At 45.8% G+C, this 18,931-nt stretch overlaps 1 protein-coding gene across 4 annotated transcripts in view; it reads right to left on the reverse strand.

Annotated features, from left to right (window-relative positions):
• Window positions 1–18,931, reverse strand: part of hecw1 (HECT, C2 and WW domain containing E3 ubiquitin protein ligase 1) — a 462,878-nt gene that overhangs the window by 37,839 nt on the left and 406,108 nt on the right. For all 4 annotated transcript variants that reach the window (XM_033050689.1, XM_033050680.1, XM_033050663.1 and 1 more), the window contains 2 exons: window positions 15,036–15,134; window positions 10,334–10,463 (listed from right to left, as the gene is read on the reverse strand). In XM_033050689.1, the coding sequence (XP_032906580.1) occupies window positions 10,334–10,463; window positions 15,036–15,134 (229 nt within the window). The remainder of the gene's footprint in view (window positions 1–10,333; window positions 10,464–15,035; window positions 15,135–18,931) is intronic.

Below are 18,931 nucleotides of genomic sequence, written 5' to 3' on the forward strand. Positions count from 1 at the left end.
TCTTAAAAGACAAATTTGCTGGCTGCAACGGAAAAAACCCCCTCCAATACACATCAAGAATCAAACCCGTCTGGCCTGTGGACTTGGACATCACACAACGGTGTGAACAGGGAAGGCTGAGACGGAGATAACGAGATTCTCTTGGATACACAAAGGGAGGAACCAAGCTTCAGCAGACGGTGGTAAACAGGCCAGCACAAGCACAATCACCATCGGGGATGATAACGATCAGGCTGAGGGATCATGACATCAGCAAACCCCTTATCATCGGAAGCCTATTGTTCATGCCAGATCGAAACTGGGAAACATCAAAAGAACCCCTTCTATCCAGAGGACCACCTGGGGGTTTCAAAGGAAGCTCAGGTATAAAAGCCGAAGTCAAGCCAGAACTCTCTCTTCCTGCTCTTCCTGCTCTGCTGGACAGCTCGTGGGCCTGCATCGACTTCGCTGTGAGTATCCTGGTGACCTGGTGAATTTCCCGAAATAGGAGGTTGAGGGGAGAAAGGTCAAGGGGGAGTATGCTTGCAAGTAACTTGTGTTAAAGTAAGTTTTACGACGTGCCCGATAGTTTTCGTCCATAGTTTTAGTTTAAAGCATAAGTTTAGCCACGCATTGTGTAGTGTTGGTGAGATTCGATTTCTCATTGTTTAATAAAGCCTGTAAATTTTAGACTTGCTTTGAGTCCATCTTGGTTTCTGTTTTCTCTCATCGGCACACTCTGGTCAATTCAACCTTTTATCATATCCCACCATAATTCCGAGGTCTAGAACCTAGGGGAATCCTTTTGTGGAGTAAAGGGAAAAACAAAACCCCTACAGAATGGCGACCATGGCAGGACCTCGGTGGTTTGGGATATGTGATTTGTCAGAGGGGGTGAGAGAACGTAGCAAGATGGAGGAGAGAATCTCCTCTTATTTGTTTAAAAAGATCAATCTCACCAAACAATGGGTGATAGCACTGTTGAGAGCTGAGCAGCCCGCAGAAGCTGCAGCTCAATGGACGGAAAGCAAAGCGTATAGTAAAGGGCAGGAAAAGGCAGTTTGGCTAGCGTGCCTATCACAGCAGGTAGCCAATATGCAGAGACAGATAGATAGACTGGAAGAGCAACTGAGAGAAGCTAGGGCCAGCGCTGAAGAAAGCGCTAGAGAAGGGGAAGGGCTATCTGAGGAATGCAGTAAAGCCAGGCAGTGTATCTTGCAGGCGAGGGAGTCCCACAGAAATGCCCAGGAATTCCTCCAATGCCTGGTGGTAGAGGCAAAGGAGAGGGAACGGAACGCCCAGGAACTCCTGGCTCAGAGTACACAGAAGTGCAGGGAGCTGGAGGGAAAGTTCCAGGATATACAAGCAGCATACAGGGTGGCCCGTAGCGAGCTAGGCAATAGTGATCACGGGCCTTGCCAGGCGAGGATAGCGCAGCTGGAGGAGACTCTGTCCAAGACTAGGGGACGGGTTCACCTGGTAGGACCAGGGGGGTCCCCCGGGGGCAGAGGGCTTCCCTCAGCAGATGATTCCCCAGTGGCAAAGGGGAATAGACCGCCTCCTGAGGCGCCGGGGATAGGTCCGGGTCGGCAGGTGGGGTTCGGGTTGTCCGGGGAGGGACAGGCCCAAGGAGGGGCGGGAGAGCACCCTCAGTTAGCGGCTTCCGCGCCATGTGTAGCACACCACGAGGTGGTGGGGTTACCGATCATGGTGGGAGAGCTGGGGGTAAAGGGGCAACAGCCCAGAGTAGGGCAGATGTGCCCGGCACGGCAAAGGAAATATGGTCCCCCGGTAGGGCAGGCAGATAGGGGGCCCATAGAGAGTGATATCATCATTCCCCATGGGGCACATGTGCTGAGGGGGATGGTGGCTCAGGTTCCCAAGTTAACCAGGGCAGGAGACCCGTCATTGCATTTTATGGAGGTGCAGCAGGCAGCCGAAATAAACGATTGCGATGAGGTAGAACGGGTAAAGCTGCTACTGATGACCCTAGATTCATACCTATGCAAGGCAGTGACCTCCAGGGAAGGGGGAAGACCTGAAACATGGGTAGCGGCACAGACAGCGGTTCTGGAGGCCATGGGGTTGAATCAGGGTAGTCCTTTCACCAGGGTGGGGGAGACGGAGCAGCAGGTAGCTGAGTCCCCGGACATGTTCGCAGACAGGCTGTGGGCAGTGTATGAGGGAGCGTGTGGGATGCCTTTAGATAGGCAGAATTTAGATGGGAGAACAGCTCACTGGCTGAAGACTCTGGTGGCGAATTGCCTCCCGCGAGTTAGGGCAAGGGCCGAGCACTGGTTCGACCCAGCTGACCCAAACCTTAACGAGGCGGAGGTGATCAGGAAGCTCACCCTTGCGTACCGCAATGGAGAGAGAAGTGAGGAGAAGCCCTTCAAGGGCAAGGTGCACGAAATAGTACCGGCACCCCCCAAAAGGAGGCAGTGGAAACAGGAAGGCAGCCAGACCTCTTCCGAGATGAGGCTGGTGTGCTATGGGTGTGGGAAGCCCGGGCATTACAAGAGGGAGTGCAGAAACCCAAGTAGAGCAGTGGGGGATAGGACCCCGGTAACGGCCAACCCAGCCCCGGAGGTAACAATAGATGTAAGAGATCTAATTACCTATTTGCAGTCAAAGGCGGGAGGATCCGGACAGGTAGCCATGGCAACAGGCCAGGGCACGCCCATATCCGCACCCCCGGCACCTTTATGACTTCCAGCGAAACAGCCCACATTCCTATGCCCATTAGAGTATGGCCCATGTGGGAGACCCTGGGTCAAGATGGAGGTCCAGGATGTGGTCGGGAGTTACCTGCTGGACACAGGTGCTTCCAGTACTATTGTCCACATGGACAATCCCCGTACATCCCCTCTATCTAGTGGGGTACCCTATAGTCTTGTCGGTTTTACGGGAAATGAGAAGACGGGGTTTTTCTCTGTTCCCTTGTCCATTCAATTAGGAGCACTCCAGGCGCAGTGGAAATGCGTCCTGATGAGTTGGGAGCAGGAGGGAAAGGGGATACTAGGCGCCGACTTTATAGTGGCCCACCAGGTCCTGGTGGACCTGAGGAACCACTGTTTGTGGGGCATAGCAGGAGAAGGGGCTGAGAGAGAGAAGGAGTTAATGGTCATCGAGAGGGCATCAGAGAGAGGGGCTCTGTGTGTCGTGAAGCCCAGAGAGGGGTACGATCTAGAGGTCCTAGTGAGGCAGACCCCGACAGAGTATCGAGGCCATGTTAAGCGAAATTTGGCCGCATTCGCTACTCACAAGCACGACTGTGGAAGGGTCACAGGAACAGAGGTCAGGATAGACGGGGATCCCATGTCCCGACCGCAGAAACAGTATAGTTTTCCCCGAGAAGCGGAGGCTGACTTAGAAGTCGCCTTGAGTTCACTGGTTAAGCAAAGCGTTTTGAGGCCCATAGCCACCCACGTGAACTCACCGCTCTGGCCTGTACGGAAGCCAGACAATTCCTGGAGGGCCACGGTAGATTATAGGGTCCTGAATAAGAATATTCCGGCTTGCGCACCAACTGTGGCAGCTGTAGCAGACCTATTAGCAGAAATTCCAGCGTCTGCATCTGTATTTACGGTGCTAGACATCTCGAACGGTTTCTGGTCTATCCCAGTCAGGAAGGAAGACCAGTACAAATTTGCTTTTACATTCAAGGGGCAGCAGTACACGTGGAACTGTCTTCCCCAAGGGTTCCACAATAGCCCCAGCATTTTCCACCAATGTATGGCGGAATGTTTAAAGGAATTTAGTGAGCCCCACAAGATCGTCCAGTATGTGGACGATATTTTGCTATTCACAGACACCAGTGAGGAACATGGGCCCCTAGTAAATGAACTGCTGAAGCTGCTCTGTAAGAGCGGTTTAAAAATAAACCCCAAGAAGGCACAGATAGGGTTACAAGAGGTAAAGTTCTTGGGACTGACCCTTAGGGCCGGAGAAAGGGGTATCGATACAGCAAGAAGGCAGGCAGTGCAGGAACTCCCAGTCCCAATGGACGTGGGGGGGGTAAGATCATTTCTGGGAGTCACGGGCTACTGCCGAGACTTTATAGAGGACTATGCCGCGACCGCAACACCTCTGCACCGGCTGCTACGCAAAGGGGTAGAGTGGGAGTGGGATGAGCAGTGCGAGTCGGCATTCGTCCATTTGAAGCGGGACCTGCAAAAGGCCCCAGCTCTGGGAGCCATTGACTACAGGGAGGAATTTTTCCTGGAGGTAGCCGCAAGCAGCGATGGCCTGAGCGCAGTGCTCCTCCAGGAACGGCACGGCAAGTTAAGGCCAGTGGTGTATTCCTCCAGAGTCCTCACAGAGGTAGAAAGGTCCTATTCAAACTGTGAGCGGCACCTGCTAGCCACATACTGGGCAGTGAAGAAGGTACAGGTCTTCATAAGAATGTCCCCCATAACCCTCCTGACCCACCATACCCCAACCCCGATGCTGCTGGACGGTCGGATTAAGGATGGGACCGTTAGCAGTGCGAGGATCACTCGCTGGACCCTTCTCCTTTCCCAAATGGCCTTACGGGTTGAGAGGCTATGTGAGCCCAAGCTCGCAGCCAATTTGGTGTACCCAGGGGAGCCACACCATTGCTCGGTGGAAGGGGTATGGGAGGTGGACTTTGGGCTTAGAGCAGGGTTACATCCCACGGGTAGGGAAATATACGTGGACGGGTCCAGTTTCGTGTCCGAGGGCATACGGCTCACGGGCTGTGGGATCTGGGACCCCGAGGCAGAGATAGCCCTAGCTCTTAAACTCCCACATACGTTAAGCGCCCAGCAGGCAGAGCTGGCGGCGGTAATGTACGTGGTGACCCATCCCGAGCGTTTCCCCACTCCATACACCATATGTTCAGACAGCATGTTCACATGCAATTCCTGCACGGAATATTTGGCCATCTGGTCCCGCCGAGGGTACACCTCATCAGACGGGAAGCCCCTGACCACTAAACCACTATTAGAGAGGATTGTAGCAGCCGTAGGGAAGGGCGGGGATAGATATATCCATAAGGTGAAGGCCCATTCCAAAACGGAGCCACGGGGAAAGGGAAATCAGAGGGCGGATGGCTTGGCCAGGGAAGGAGCCAGGAGTGGGAAAGCATGGGACCCCTATCAGGAAGGACAGGTAGCTGCAGCCAGGGAGCAGCCTCGTGAAAAGGAGAGTGCGGGAGTGGTTTTGGCTCCGGACCTGACCATGGTCCAGGCACAAGACCCCATTTTAAAGGCTGCCTCAGCAGCCATTTTCAGGCAGGAGATGATAGAGGGACCGTATGGGGGTAAAGATCAAGAACAGACCCGGGTTGATGTGGATACCGTAGGGGAGCCAGGCGAGTCCACAGGTAGTCAGCCTGAAGTAGCCGGCTGTGTTCCAGGGCGAGGACTGGAAGCAGCGGAGAAGGAGGCTGACTCCAGCCCTCCGCAGGCAGGTACCGTAGACTGCCTAAGAGAGGCAGAACTAGCAGAAGCAGAGGAGATGGAGGTATCACCTCTGGTGTGGGAACCCCCGGTCAGACGTAGGAGTGACAGGGTCCCTAAACCTCCAGTAAGGTGGTCCCCATCCCTAATTAAACCTAGGGCTAGGGCCAGCCACAGGAGGGCCGGGAAGGAGAGTGGCCGAAACAGGGCACTACGGAGTGCGGCTGGAGGGAGCCCAGTCTCCACAGGGAACGTAGGGGTAACTCAAAACCCCGTAGTGCAAAGGGAGGTGAGGGGCAGTCAGGCCCCTCGACAGGAGGAGTTCTGGCCTGCACGGGAGGGCCCACCAGAGGGGTGGCCCCAGCGTGACGGGGACCAGTTATGAGTTGGCCACCCGGAGACGGGTGGCGTTGTATATAGCATTGGTTTGTGTGTAAGTAGATGTAGTTAGCGTAATTAGATATAAGGTTTTGTATAGCTACAGGGGAGTACAGGGACAGACAGTACGGGATCGAAGGGATGCGCCGTGGAAAAGTGGACCATAACAGACAATCAAAACCCCAAATGCCATTATTAGGCGGATAGCTTTGTGGAGGCAAGGAGGTGTTTTGCTTTGTTTTCCAGATGGATAAGTAGCCCCGCCGTATGGATGATGGCAACGATGTGCCTCCGGATGTGCGTGGCGCGTCGCGGGGACACGGAGGAGTACCCGCATGGTGCCCCCGCGAGACGGAATTATTATATCAGGCCCTGTTAAAAGACATGTTCCAGAAATTCCACAACCTGGATTTTGGGGACATAGACATAGAAGAGATGTACCGCGGAGTAGGGGATTTCACTTTGGGGTCCGGTAGGCAAAGACGAGGGGTGGTTAACGACGGGTTTACAGCATTTAACACGGGGACGTCTATTATTAATAGCATGGACAACGTAGAACTGGCCTTGCAGATCAATCAGTTGAAGGGCCAGTTAAGAAAGGTTCTGGGGGAGGAAAATGCGGTGGTAAGATCGGGACTGCACGAAGAGGTGGCAATGACTCTACATCTAAAAGAAATCATAGCACAATTGGAGACACATGCAAAAACGATAAACGCTTTGATTAAAGAGGACCGGAATGCGTCCGATCAGGCTGCACAGAATGAGGTGTGTGGGCTGTATGGTGCGTGGTTGTTGGGGGAGGGGAGGAGCAACCTGGAAGACCTGAGGCAAGGTCGGGTCCCCTCCTGGATAAGCAACCAGCACCTAGCAGCGCTACACCCTTATAACAGCACTTTGAGTCCTTGTCAGCTTCGTGTGGCCTCCGAGGCCTACCCGGTACCGGTGGATTGCGGAAAATCCAATCACACCATAATGGGAGTGGTCGTACGAATCCCGGTAATGGGAACCTCGGCACGACCAGCTCCTCTGTACCGAGTGGAGAACGTGGGAGTTGTTCGTGGGGGGGTGCATATTCGCTACGGGAAGGTCCCGCCCTATGTCATAGTGAGGGAGCAAGCTGTGACAGGCATTGACCTTTTGGGTTGTCGGAGCCGGGGAGCACAGGTAATCCTGTGTCCCCAGCACATGGGCGCTGAGGCTAGGCCTCAGTGTGGGTTCAGGACTGTTGGGGCACAGCCTATAAACTGCACCATGGAGGCGATGGCGGCAGACCATGTCCCTCCACAGGTGGCGTATATAGGCAGTGGGACGTACTGTGTCACCACAAGTGCCCAGCGGTATCAGCACGGATCACAGCTGTGGTGCCCGATACCGCACAGCAGCTTCTGCTTTAAACCCAGGGCAGAAGTCCATGTGGCACAGCAGCGAATATTACCCATCCCGGAACCTTCTTCGGTTCACCTCTCGGTACGAGAAAATGTAACTGACTTATTTGACTATGTTGCCCATTTTGGGTATGATATTCCCCCAGTGAATGAAAAATTAAAAGAGTTGCTGGTGGCGGTCGAGTTGTCGCACAAACACTTCTTCTCCCTGGAACAAAAGACTCTGGATATCGCCAGGGAGATCGAAGAGATCAAGTCTCCAAGTTGGTGGGACCTGGAGTCCTGGATCATAGTACCAGCATGGGTCCGCATCGTGTCCCATGTTCTGATCATCTGCCAGATGATAATTGTGGTGTATTTGCTATGCATTAATTGCAAATTTAAAAGGCGGAGGAGGATGGCCAAATTACAACAGCTGGTAAATCGAGCCGCCCGACGTCACCATAACGACACCCCATCACTGTAAAATGTCTGTACTCTAGTGCAATAGTTTTTGTACATAAGTTGTAATCCCTGCATTTTCAGGGAATGGTCGTGAGGGTACTGTATGGTTTGTGGGATTGATGTAAAGTAAAATGTGTATAGTGTAAGTTAATGTGCTTCGAGGGCCTAGTTTAGCGATTAAGGGGGCTTTCGGGGTACATAATTTCACCTTCTCACCAGGAGTGTTTACAGCTCTTGAGGCTGGAGGATTGCCCACTAACTTTGTCAATCGACACAGTCCGTGCGAGCCTGGACGTGTCGTAGGGGCATGTAAGTTATTTGGGCAAATCCTCCAAAATTATGGAAGAAATTGAATAAGCACATGGATATCTTAAAAGACAAATTTGCTGGCTGCAACGGAAAAAACCCCCTCCAATACACATCAAGAATCAAACCCGTCTGGCCTGTGGACTTGGACATCACACAACGGTGTGAACAGGGAAGGCTGAGACGGAGATAACGAGATTCTCTTGGATACACAAAGGGAGGAACCAAGCTTCAGCAGACGGTGGTAAACAGGCCAGCACAAGCACAATCACCATCGGGGATGATAACGATCAGGCTGAGGGATCATGACATCAGCAAACCCCTTATCATCGGAAGCCTATTGTTCATGCCAGATCGAAACTGGGAAACATCAAAAGAACCCCTTCTATCCAGAGGACCACCTGGGGGTTTCAAAGGAAGCTCAGGTATAAAAGCCGAAGTCAAGCCAGAACTCTCTCTTCCTGCTCTTCCTGCTCTGCTGGACAGCTCGTGGGCCTGCATCGACTTCGCTGTGAGTATCCTGGTGACCTGGTGAATTTCCCGAAATAGGAGGTTGAGGGGAGAAAGGTCAAGGGGGAGTATGCTTGCAAGTAACTTGTGTTAAAGTAAGTTTTACGACGTGCCCGATAGTTTTCGTCCATAGTTTTAGTTTAAAGCATAAGTTTAGCCACGCATTGTGTAGTGTTGGTGAGATTCGATTTCTCATTGTTTAATAAAGCCTGTAAATTTTAGACTTGCTTTGAGTCCATCTTGGTTTCTGTTTTCTCTCATCGGCACACTCTGGTCAATTCAACCTTTTATCATATCCCACCATAATTCCGAGGTCTAGAACCTAGGGGAATCCTTTTGTGGAGTAAAGGGAAAAACAAAACCCCTACATGACCTTGCAAATAACACAAAAGATCATGGAATTTCTACAAAATTTGCGAAGAAACTGACTAGATGTATCAAAATAAGAAGAAACCCGCTGTGTACATTTTTGTAAAGTTACTTTCAATTAGAAAATAATCTAAAGCAAAATATCTGAATGCTGTAATTCGGCAATAGAAAAAGAAAATGCAGGAAACACTCAGGGAGCATCTACTTAAAGAGAATTAAAGTTAACATTGCAGGTCAAAGATTCTTCATTGGAACTGGGAAAAGATAGAGGTAAACAAATTTTAATATGCAGAGAAAGGTAGAAAGATAGATCAATGATAGAGTGGGATACAGGGAGATGAAGGACATTAAAAGTAATCTTACTGAGAGGTTATGGACTAATTACTCATTGAAATGGTTACTTTTGCAACCAACTCATTTTCAACAAAATTGTACAGGCTTCACATTTTGTCACTGCCAAATCTGTTTATTCAATGTATCTTTTAAAGTTAGTGATCTGTTGTTTGAATAGAAATGAAGGAAAATATGACTTGCCAAAATTAGGTTAATTCATAATCATAATCATATTCATACACATAATCATACTTTATTAGCCAAATATGTTTTGCAACATACAAGGAATTTGATTTGCCTTACAGTCATACTAATAAAAAGCAACATAACACACAAAATAGAAAGTACAAAAGCCAATTTGTGGCTAGATTACAGAGTGTAACTGAAGCATGACATTTAAGAAAATGCCATCATTATGCCATCGTTAGTTTTTATTGTGGCTTAAACAGATGCCTGTAAGCTGCATGAGAAAATCAGCAACACAGGCTTCAATGATGATTATTTCAAATTGTATCTGAAAACCTGAGCTAACCTAAAGCAGCCTCACATTTTAGGAATGTTGTGCTCTCAGAAAATATCTGAGGTTATCTGAGGTTATTAACATGGGTGGGAATGCATTCAGATTGATTAATGAATAAATGGTGGTCGTAGATCAAGGGGATTTAGGCATATTGGGCATTCACTGTTGCTCAAAACCACAGTTGGTTATGAGCTGTGTGTTTAATTTAAGCCAGTTTGCCAAAATAAGCCAAAATAATTCAATATGAGGAAATGTCGTTTTTTTCAGTTGCACCGCATTTCCTAACATGAAGAGAAATTCCTTCAAGAGCAGGGAGAGGGAAATGAGAGGTTTACCCAGGAAGCGGTAAAGTTGCAGTCCTCCCTGGACTGTGTTCCATTCTTCTCACATTAAATCTGCCAAATATTCAACAGGAAGCAGGAATACTCATTCAACAATGTCTGATAATAAAGTTGGAGGGGAGACCACAGGTGCCAAGAGTTGAAAGGCAAATGTGTGTTGAATAGTTGGTTTGCAGAGAGCCAATGAACATTTAATTGGTTGGTTTGTCACTGGCAACATCATCATTGCATAATGTGCCAAGAGAGATCCTTAATAAGTTAACTTCATCATTTCAATTCTTAAATATTAATCTTTGTGTTGTTATCGTTTAATCTTGCCTTTGCAATAGGACTAATTACACAAACCTGCCCAAACACCTCCTCGTTAACTGTGAAGGTGAGGTCGAGGATATCTGTGATATCATTATCTTTCATCCATTGTAGACTTTGATGGAACTCTTCATCCAAGTATTCCAGGTCACTCAGGTCACATGGTCTGAAAGGGAATACAAACAATTAACATAAATTTGCAGTAGGCATCCTCGTACTGATTTATCTCATCTATTATAAGTTTGCGTTTAGAAAACTAAGGTAACTGCTGGGCCAGATAAGATTCTGTGGTTCATCAGCTTGATACCTGCAGCAGACACTTTCCAGTTGTGGACCACTTTACACATCTATCCAGTTTTTCTCCGCCATTTGCCTTCATGATCTCCAGTTGTGCGAAAACTGTTACATCCAAACTGACTCTTCTAACATTGAGTTGTAGCAATCTCTAACATCTTTTCAGGGTTCAATTTATTTTTGGTTAATAAATTTGCCTTCCTGATTTTATTCTACATTTTACTCCACCTTATGTTCAAAATAATACACCGTGTTCTACTTAAACCGCTGTCTCCCTACATTTGTGAATTATTCTTGTGACAATCACATTCACAATGTCTCATAATCTTGCCCAACCAACTACGACCTCCTGTGTTGTCTAGCACCAAGATGCTCCACAAGCAGAGCTTCAACAGTAACACCTTCCTCTTGTATTTCTGGTGAATCTTTCTGTGCAGGAATTCCCAAAAAAACAAGCTCCCTACCTGTCAATCAGACTCACTGCTGGGTAGAAAACCTGGAGAAAAATCTTTAAAGCATTCTGCAGGTTTATCCAGAGATGTGTACTATATTTTAAAGAATATCTCCTCTTAATCTTGCTGAGTGAACACATATTCAGCGTCAAGAAAGGACCTTCATCTCAATCATCTCTATTTTGAAAGGGTCATCAACTATTTTTAAGTTGGTTGCTAAATTAACTTTCGTAGGCAGAAACAGAAGGAAGGGAGCAGGCGACCTTTCAATGCTTCTTTACTTACTGATGTATTTAACTCTCACACCAGTAAACTCAACCACATTTCCCCATTCATCAAACTCATATTCTATCTTCGCTCTGCAGTTGACCAGACTACCTATTTGGACCATGATTGGACAAAAGTCCAGCACAAATCACACTTTCCAAATCAAATTTATAAAGCATGCATACACTACTGCATAAATGCAACAATTAGTGCATCCTTTAGAGACTGCTTTTATCTTTTCTAATGCTCTTTGCAATGTCAGCCCATTGCTTGCTGCACAGATGGTGGAAGGCTGCCAGCTTACAGACAATCTTAAAGGGCGATCTTGAACATGTCTGGGGCTCGAATGCCCAGCTTGCTCAGCCAAGAGGCCTAAAAGTTGTGACACAGGTAAACAAGGCGGTGAAGAAGGCATGTGGCACACTTGCCTTCATAGGTCAGGGCAATGAGTACAGGAGATCATGTTAAGGGGCTGTCCCACTGCGGCGACCTAATTGGTGAGTTTAGAAGAGTTTAGGAGAGTTTCAAAAAATGTCATGTTGAAGACCTCCTTTGACTATGTAGAAGACGTTCTTCGACTATGTTGAAGACTAGCTTCGACTAGCTTCAGGAAAATTGGACACCGAATAGTGGAGAGTGAAGACGACCTCCTTCGACCTCCCTTCGACTATGTTGAAGACTATCTACGACTACCTTCGATTACCGTTGACTACCCTCGATTACCTACAAATAACATGCCGACCTACTATGACCTACTTCGACTAAACCTATGAGTAAAAAAAGTATCGATTTTTTCCATGGCGATCTTTTTTTACTCGCAGGCATTTTTCAGCATGATGAAAAATATGCCGCGACCTAGCTGAGGCCTCGAGTACACAGGGACTACTCTCGAGCATGAAGGAGACCACCTAGGTCGAGGGCAAACTCTTCTGAACTCGCGGATTAGGTCGCCGCAGTGGGACAGCCCTTTTACCACTGTACAAGTCTGTGTTTGAGAGCTCAGTTGATTATGTCAATGAATGCAGTTGATAATTTCTGATAAATACTTTATCAAGAATATGTGACTGAGAGTATACAGAAAGGACGTGCATGTGATGTGCTCATTTTTTAAATTTATCACCACAGTTCAATGTCTTAAATTATATTTGCAAAGGTAATGCATCTTATATCCAGTTATTGGAAACAATGTAAAAAATGTAAATAAGTAAAACAAATGTTTCTATCAGCAATGATTTTCTAGTGCTGATAAATGCACAATAAGGCAGAGAATGATGTGTAGTATTTAGTGTGGTAATGCTTCATTAACTATGTTTGGTTTATTAATATTATATGGAAACATCTTCACCAGTTTTTGAAATTAAATTAATCAAACATACCGTAACAAATTTGCAATAATAACAAAAAACAATAATTGTTTTCTGAAAATTCAGAATCCTACAAGAAATATGAAATCATGATGCACCTGTATAGGACTTTGGTTATGCTGCATTTAGAGTATTGTATGAAGTCCTGGTTGCCATATTGCAGGAATAATGTTGAGACGTAGTAAAGAGTGCAGAGGAGACCAGAATGCAACCTGGATTGGAGGGTATTAGGGACCTTGTAAAATGTCATTAAAATCCATGTATGCAACATCCACTGTCCTACCCTCATCAATCATCTTCATAATTTCCTCAATAAACTTGATAAAACATGGCCTGTTCCACACAAAGCCATGCTAACTATCCCTAATTAATCCATGTTTTTCCAAATATGAGTAAATTGTACCTGAAGAATCCACCCCAACAGCTTTTCTACTGCTGAGGTAAGGTTTTGTGGCCTGTCATTTGCTGGATTATCTCTATTGCCCATATTAATCAAAGGAAAAACATTGGCATCATTCCAGCCCTCCATATCTTTCTTGCCACAGGTGAGATCCTAAAGATCTCCATCAGGGCCCCAGCAATATCCTCCCTTGTTTCCCTCAAAAACCTGGGACAGATCCAGTCTTAAGAAGGGTTTCACGCTGAAGAGGGGTTTTGAAACGTCAGATATTCCTCCAGAGATGCTGCCTGACCCGTTGAATTACTCCAGCACATTGTGTCTTTCATAGATCCCATCAAGGTCTGGGGAACTATGGTCTTAATCTTCTTCACTAGACCCAACACCTCTTCCTTCTTGATATCAGCATGCCAGAGAAAAATAGCATACCCTATACTGATCTCACTATCCTACATGTCTTTCTCCTTAGTGAACACTACTGCAAAATACTAATTTAGTACAAGGTTTGAACAGATTTGAACATTGCTGAATAGCTTTGAATATCTGGAACATTTGAATCAGAAACAGCCACGGTATTTTACAGCTGCTCTTTTGTCTGGCAGAAGATACAAATGCTTGAAAGCACGATCCACCAGGTTTAGGTAAAGCTTCTTCAACACTGTTGCCAGACTACTCAATGGTCATACCCTAAAGCTAGGGTGCAGTCCTGATCTTCCAACCTTCCTCATTGTGGACTGCACTTTTTAAAATCTGGCCTTTCTCTGTAAATGTAACACAATAATGCTGTAATTTTTACTGGTTTAGTGGTATTTACTGGTATTTTTCTTCTTGCACTACCTGTTGCAATTATGTATGGGTTGACTGACTTAATGTATGGTAGGGTTTAACTGGACAGCATGCAAACAAAGCATCACTCTATCTTGGTACATGTGACCATAATAAACCAATTCCAAATGTGATTTTAAAATAGTCCAACATTCCTGTATCATGATAGAAATTTAAAGTATGGCTTTTACTGGGACACTAATTACATCATGGCAAAATCTTGTAAAGTTATCACTGTTTAACCCGATTCCATAAAAGCCTTTGAGCCATTGGAATTCATTATAATATTAAATGATATAGCCCAGAAAAACATTATGACATTTCAATAAAACCAAACAGCAAAATTGACTGGCAACTGGAGGGATTGTAATTTTAGCTTCAGACGCTGTGAGATTATGGTGATGGCTTCTTTGGTCTGGATAGTCTCAACTAAAGGAAAGTTTATGATTTAAAAGTAATAAACAAAATAAAGGGCTAATATTTCTATAAAATGGCCACAGAACCTCATTATAGTACATTAGAAACATAGAAAATAGGTGCAGGAGGAGGCCATTCGGCCCTTCGAGCCAGCACTGCCATTCATTGTGATCATGGCTGATCGTCCCCTATCAATACCCCGTGCCTGCCTTCTCCCCATATCCCTTGACTCCTCTAGCCCCTAGAGCTCAATCTAACTCTCTCTTAAATCCATCTAGTGATTTGGCCTCCACTGCCCTCTGTGGCAGGGAATTCCATAAATTCACAACTCTCTGGGTGAAAATTTTTTTTCTCACCTCAGTCTTAAATGACCTCCCCTTTATTCTAAGACTGTGGCCCCTGGTTCTGGACTCGCCCAACATTGGGAAATTTTTTCCTGCATCTAGCTTGACCAGTCCTTTTATAATTTTATATGTTTCTATAAGATTCCCCCTCATCCTTCTAAACTCCAGTGAATACAAGCCTAGTCTTTTCAATCTTTCCTCATATGACAGTCCTGCCATCCCAGGGATCAATCTCGTGAACCTACGCTGCACTGCCTCAATCACAAGGATGTCCTTCCCATTACTATGATATTTATTCTGAAACTTAATCTAAACAGAGTAATGATAACATAAATCTGTTAATGATATGTATGGAGACTTGAAAAGTTCTACACTTACAGCCGTAGTAGTGCCTTGTAGAAGGGTCGGGTAAAGAAGGCATCCAATAAGTATTGGTGAATCAGGGCAAGGCCCAGTATACGACCACTGAATCTGAACCTGAAAAGGAAAGAGTAATCACTATGAGCATATTAGAAATCCATTTAAATTGTATGTGTTAATGATGGATTATTCATTTCTGTCACCCACAATCTGAAAAGTATCTACATTGAAGAAGTAGCCCTGTCATAGAAGATGGTTGGCATCTATCTTCAATGCGGGGCAGTGAAATACACAAAACAGAAGCCCAGAACTTCCTGAAGAGAGTGAAATGATGAACACAAAATGGCCCCCAACTTCAAGTTAACCTTTGTAAGACTAGTACACTTGAACAAAAAAACTGTAAAAAGATATCTTGAAAGCTGATTTGTTTTCTCACTACTTTTCCTGAAAATGGCTGGTACATAGCATGCAAAATAAACCATGGGATGAAATGAAAGCAAAGGACAGACTGCTGGAGGAACACTGCTGAGCTGACCCACTGAGTATCACCAGCAGTTTGATTGTATGCTCAAGATTTCAGCATTTGTATTCACTTGTGTCTCCTTGGCATCAAATAACACTTCTTTTAAATAGAAAAATAACCCCAATCTTCCGTGTGGTTTTGAAAAGTTACAACTATTGAGCTGCATGAGGAGAAATCTGGGTAAAAAAGGTAGATTTCAGGAACAATGTATGGGAGGAATGAAGAAACTAGAGGCCAGAGGGGAATGAATTCCAGGGTTTAAGATCCAGCAAGTTGAATGGACAATGCCAATTCAGAGTGATTAAAATTGTGGATGTATGAGAGACCAGTAATTTACTACAAACGTGGGTCTGCAAAGGCTACAAAGAGAGGGAAGAGTGAAACCGTGCAAGAAAATTAAACCAGGATGAGAAAGTTACAATCAATGTCTTGGAACTGAAGGAAGTCAGTGAGCACAAGTGTTTGTTTGAACCAGGTTTGCAGAGAATAGAGCATGAAAACAGGCCCTTCAGCCCCACTCGTCCTTGCAGACCATGATGCCCATATAAACTACTCCCATTTGCCCACATTTGACTAATATTCTTCTAAATCATTCCTATCCATGTACCTGTACAAGTGTTTTTGAAGGGGAGTTACGTTTGAGTTTTAAGAGTTTTAATTAGTTTATTATTACAGAGGATTAAACATGGAAAAATTGATCAGAGGAATGTTAGAAAGGCCCAATTCAGATTTCACAAAGAAGTGGATGAGTCAAAGTACTGACAGAGGTGGGTAATGTTATGGAGATGGAGGTAGGTGGGCACAATGAGGGAGTGGATATGTGGCTGCAAGCTTACCTAATCTCATGTATGACTCCTTACTGCTCAATTATGTAATTAAGGCAAGTGAGAATACGGTAGTGGTCCCACTATTTTGTACTATTTCTTAAGTGGACCAATTCTGCTTTGGTCACTCTTCAGGGAAGCCACCTCAAGCCTCGATGAATATATAGATATTATAGAATGTGTCTAAGAATCTCTGCAATCTGATTGGCTAAAAGTCGCTGCTGTACCGTGTAATTATTTTTACTGGCCAGAAAACCGATATCGATACAATACTATAGCGATACCGATACACGGTATTGTTGGGGGATTTTTGCTGTCTGCTTGATGCTGCGCGCGCAATACAAAATAGCGAGTGCGGGTGAGCCACAGTTTGAGTTGCTGACGGACGATGATTTATCAACATTGCTGGAAGAATCGGATGCTGCCAGTACCAAAAAATCAATAAAGTTTGGATTCTCTGTTGGAAAATTTTGCAAAGTTCAAAAACGTCAATTTGGTAGACATTTCAAGTGACAAAACATCGGAACTGGACAAAATGCTTTCGTCGTTTTACGCGTTGCTGTGAAAGGGGAACGGTACCCTCTCCACCAAATAATCTCCCCAATACATATGCTATGGAGTACAGCGGCACTACGTGGACAACTGTAATGTAGACATTTGCAATAAAACACTCTTTCCCCAGAGTGTTCACCTATTCAGCATTATTGTTAGAACTTAGACAGCATGATTTGAAAATAGCAGATTTTAATTTTACTTTTACTTTTTCCCCCATTCTATAAAACAGATGATGCACAGGTCTATTTCGTGCTTCAGTGGAATTGTGTGCACACGGTAACTTTGGAATGGTCTAAAATACACTCGGCTGCATCTCGTGTGTTTAAACCATTCCAAAGTTACCTTGTGCACATAATTCCTACCGATGTACTCAGGCCTGTGCATTATTTGTATACTGTGACATCATATGTCAGCTTTTGTGAGGACTGTTGCATTCCCACTAGGACCCAGATCTGGTTCAACAATGACAAGCCTTGGTTTACAGCAGAACTCAGACAGCTCCGCCAGTCTAAAGATGAGGCCTACAGGAGCGGGGATGCAGACCTCTACAGACAGGCCAAGTAAAAGCTGAGAAGAGAAATCAGAGCTGCCAAGGAAAGGTACTCTGAGAAGTTGAGGAGCAAGTTCTCAGCTAATGACTCTTCTGCAGTGTGGAAGGGCTTGCAAGAAATCACCAGCTACAAGAGGAACAAAACCCGCTCCTTGGACGACCTGAACAAGTTCTACCGCAGGTTCGATAGACAGAAGCATAACCCCAGTAACCCCTCCCCCCTACTCCTCCCCAATCACCACTTCACACCTACTCACAGCCTGACTCAGTCCACAAAGACTGGACCCTTCCTCACCCACTCCTCCCCAATCACCACTTCACACCCACTTACAGCCTGATTCCAGCCCTTGTCCACTTCCTTGCTGCCCAACATCAGTCTGGCCACTTCTCCATCCCTAACAATAGAAATTGAGGAGGTGGAGAAGCTATTCCGGACACAAAAAAACCAGAAATCTCCAGGACCAGACAATGTTTCCCCCTCTATCCTCAAGTTCTGTGCCAAACAACTGGCACCAGTCTACACAGACTTTTTCAACCAGTCCCTGCAAATCTGCACTGTCCCTGCCTGTTTCAAAGTCTCCAATATTGTTCCTGTACCCAAAAAGCCAAGGATTACTGGCTTTAATGACTACAGGCCTGTTGCACTGACCTCTGTAATCATGAAGACCCTTGAAAGACTTGTGCTGGCCCACCTGAAAAATATCACAAACTCCTTGCAGTTTGCATACCAAGCCAATATATCAGTGGTTGACGCAGTCAACCTAGGCCTGCACTTCATCCTCCAGCACTTGGACCGCCAGGGGACTTATGCAAGGATTGTGTTTGTGGATTTTGGCTCTGCATTCAACACCATTGTGCCAGAGCTACTGTACTCCAAACTCTCCCAGTTGACTGTACCTGAATCCCTCTGTCATTGGATCACATCCGGAGGCTGCAACGCATCGTTCGATCAGCCGAGAAGGTTGCTGGCTGCAACCTTTCCACCATCGATGAACTGTACACTGCAAGGGCCAGGAAGTGAGTAGGTAAGATCATATCTGACCCCTCTCACCCTGGCCACAAAGTCTTTGAAGCACTTCTCTCTGGAAGGCGACTCTGGACTGTCAAAGCCACCACAGCCAGACATAAAAACACCTTTTTTCCACGAGCAGTAGCTCTACTCAACAACCAATAGTCTGTAGCCTCCTTTTGCTCTGGTATTTTATTTCATTCTTCACATGTTTAAATGATAATGTTTTATTCTTAATTGTTATCATGTTGTTACTTGCAAGCAAAGCACCAAGGCAAATTCCTTGGCTAATAAAATTTATTCAATTCAATTCAATACCAATGAAAATGTTACATTCAGAAAGTTTCTGGAAAATGTAAGTCTTTGCATTTATGTTCATAAAAATAAGGATTCAAATCACAATTAATGAATCATACACAGAAATTGATAATAAAACGTAAGTAAATACAATGA

The sequence above is a fragment of the Amblyraja radiata genome, chromosome 2 (assembly GCF_010909765.2).
Source record: "Amblyraja radiata isolate CabotCenter1 chromosome 2, sAmbRad1.1.pri, whole genome shotgun sequence".
In the NCBI taxonomy this organism is placed as follows: domain Eukaryota; kingdom Metazoa; phylum Chordata; class Chondrichthyes; order Rajiformes; family Rajidae; genus Amblyraja; species Amblyraja radiata.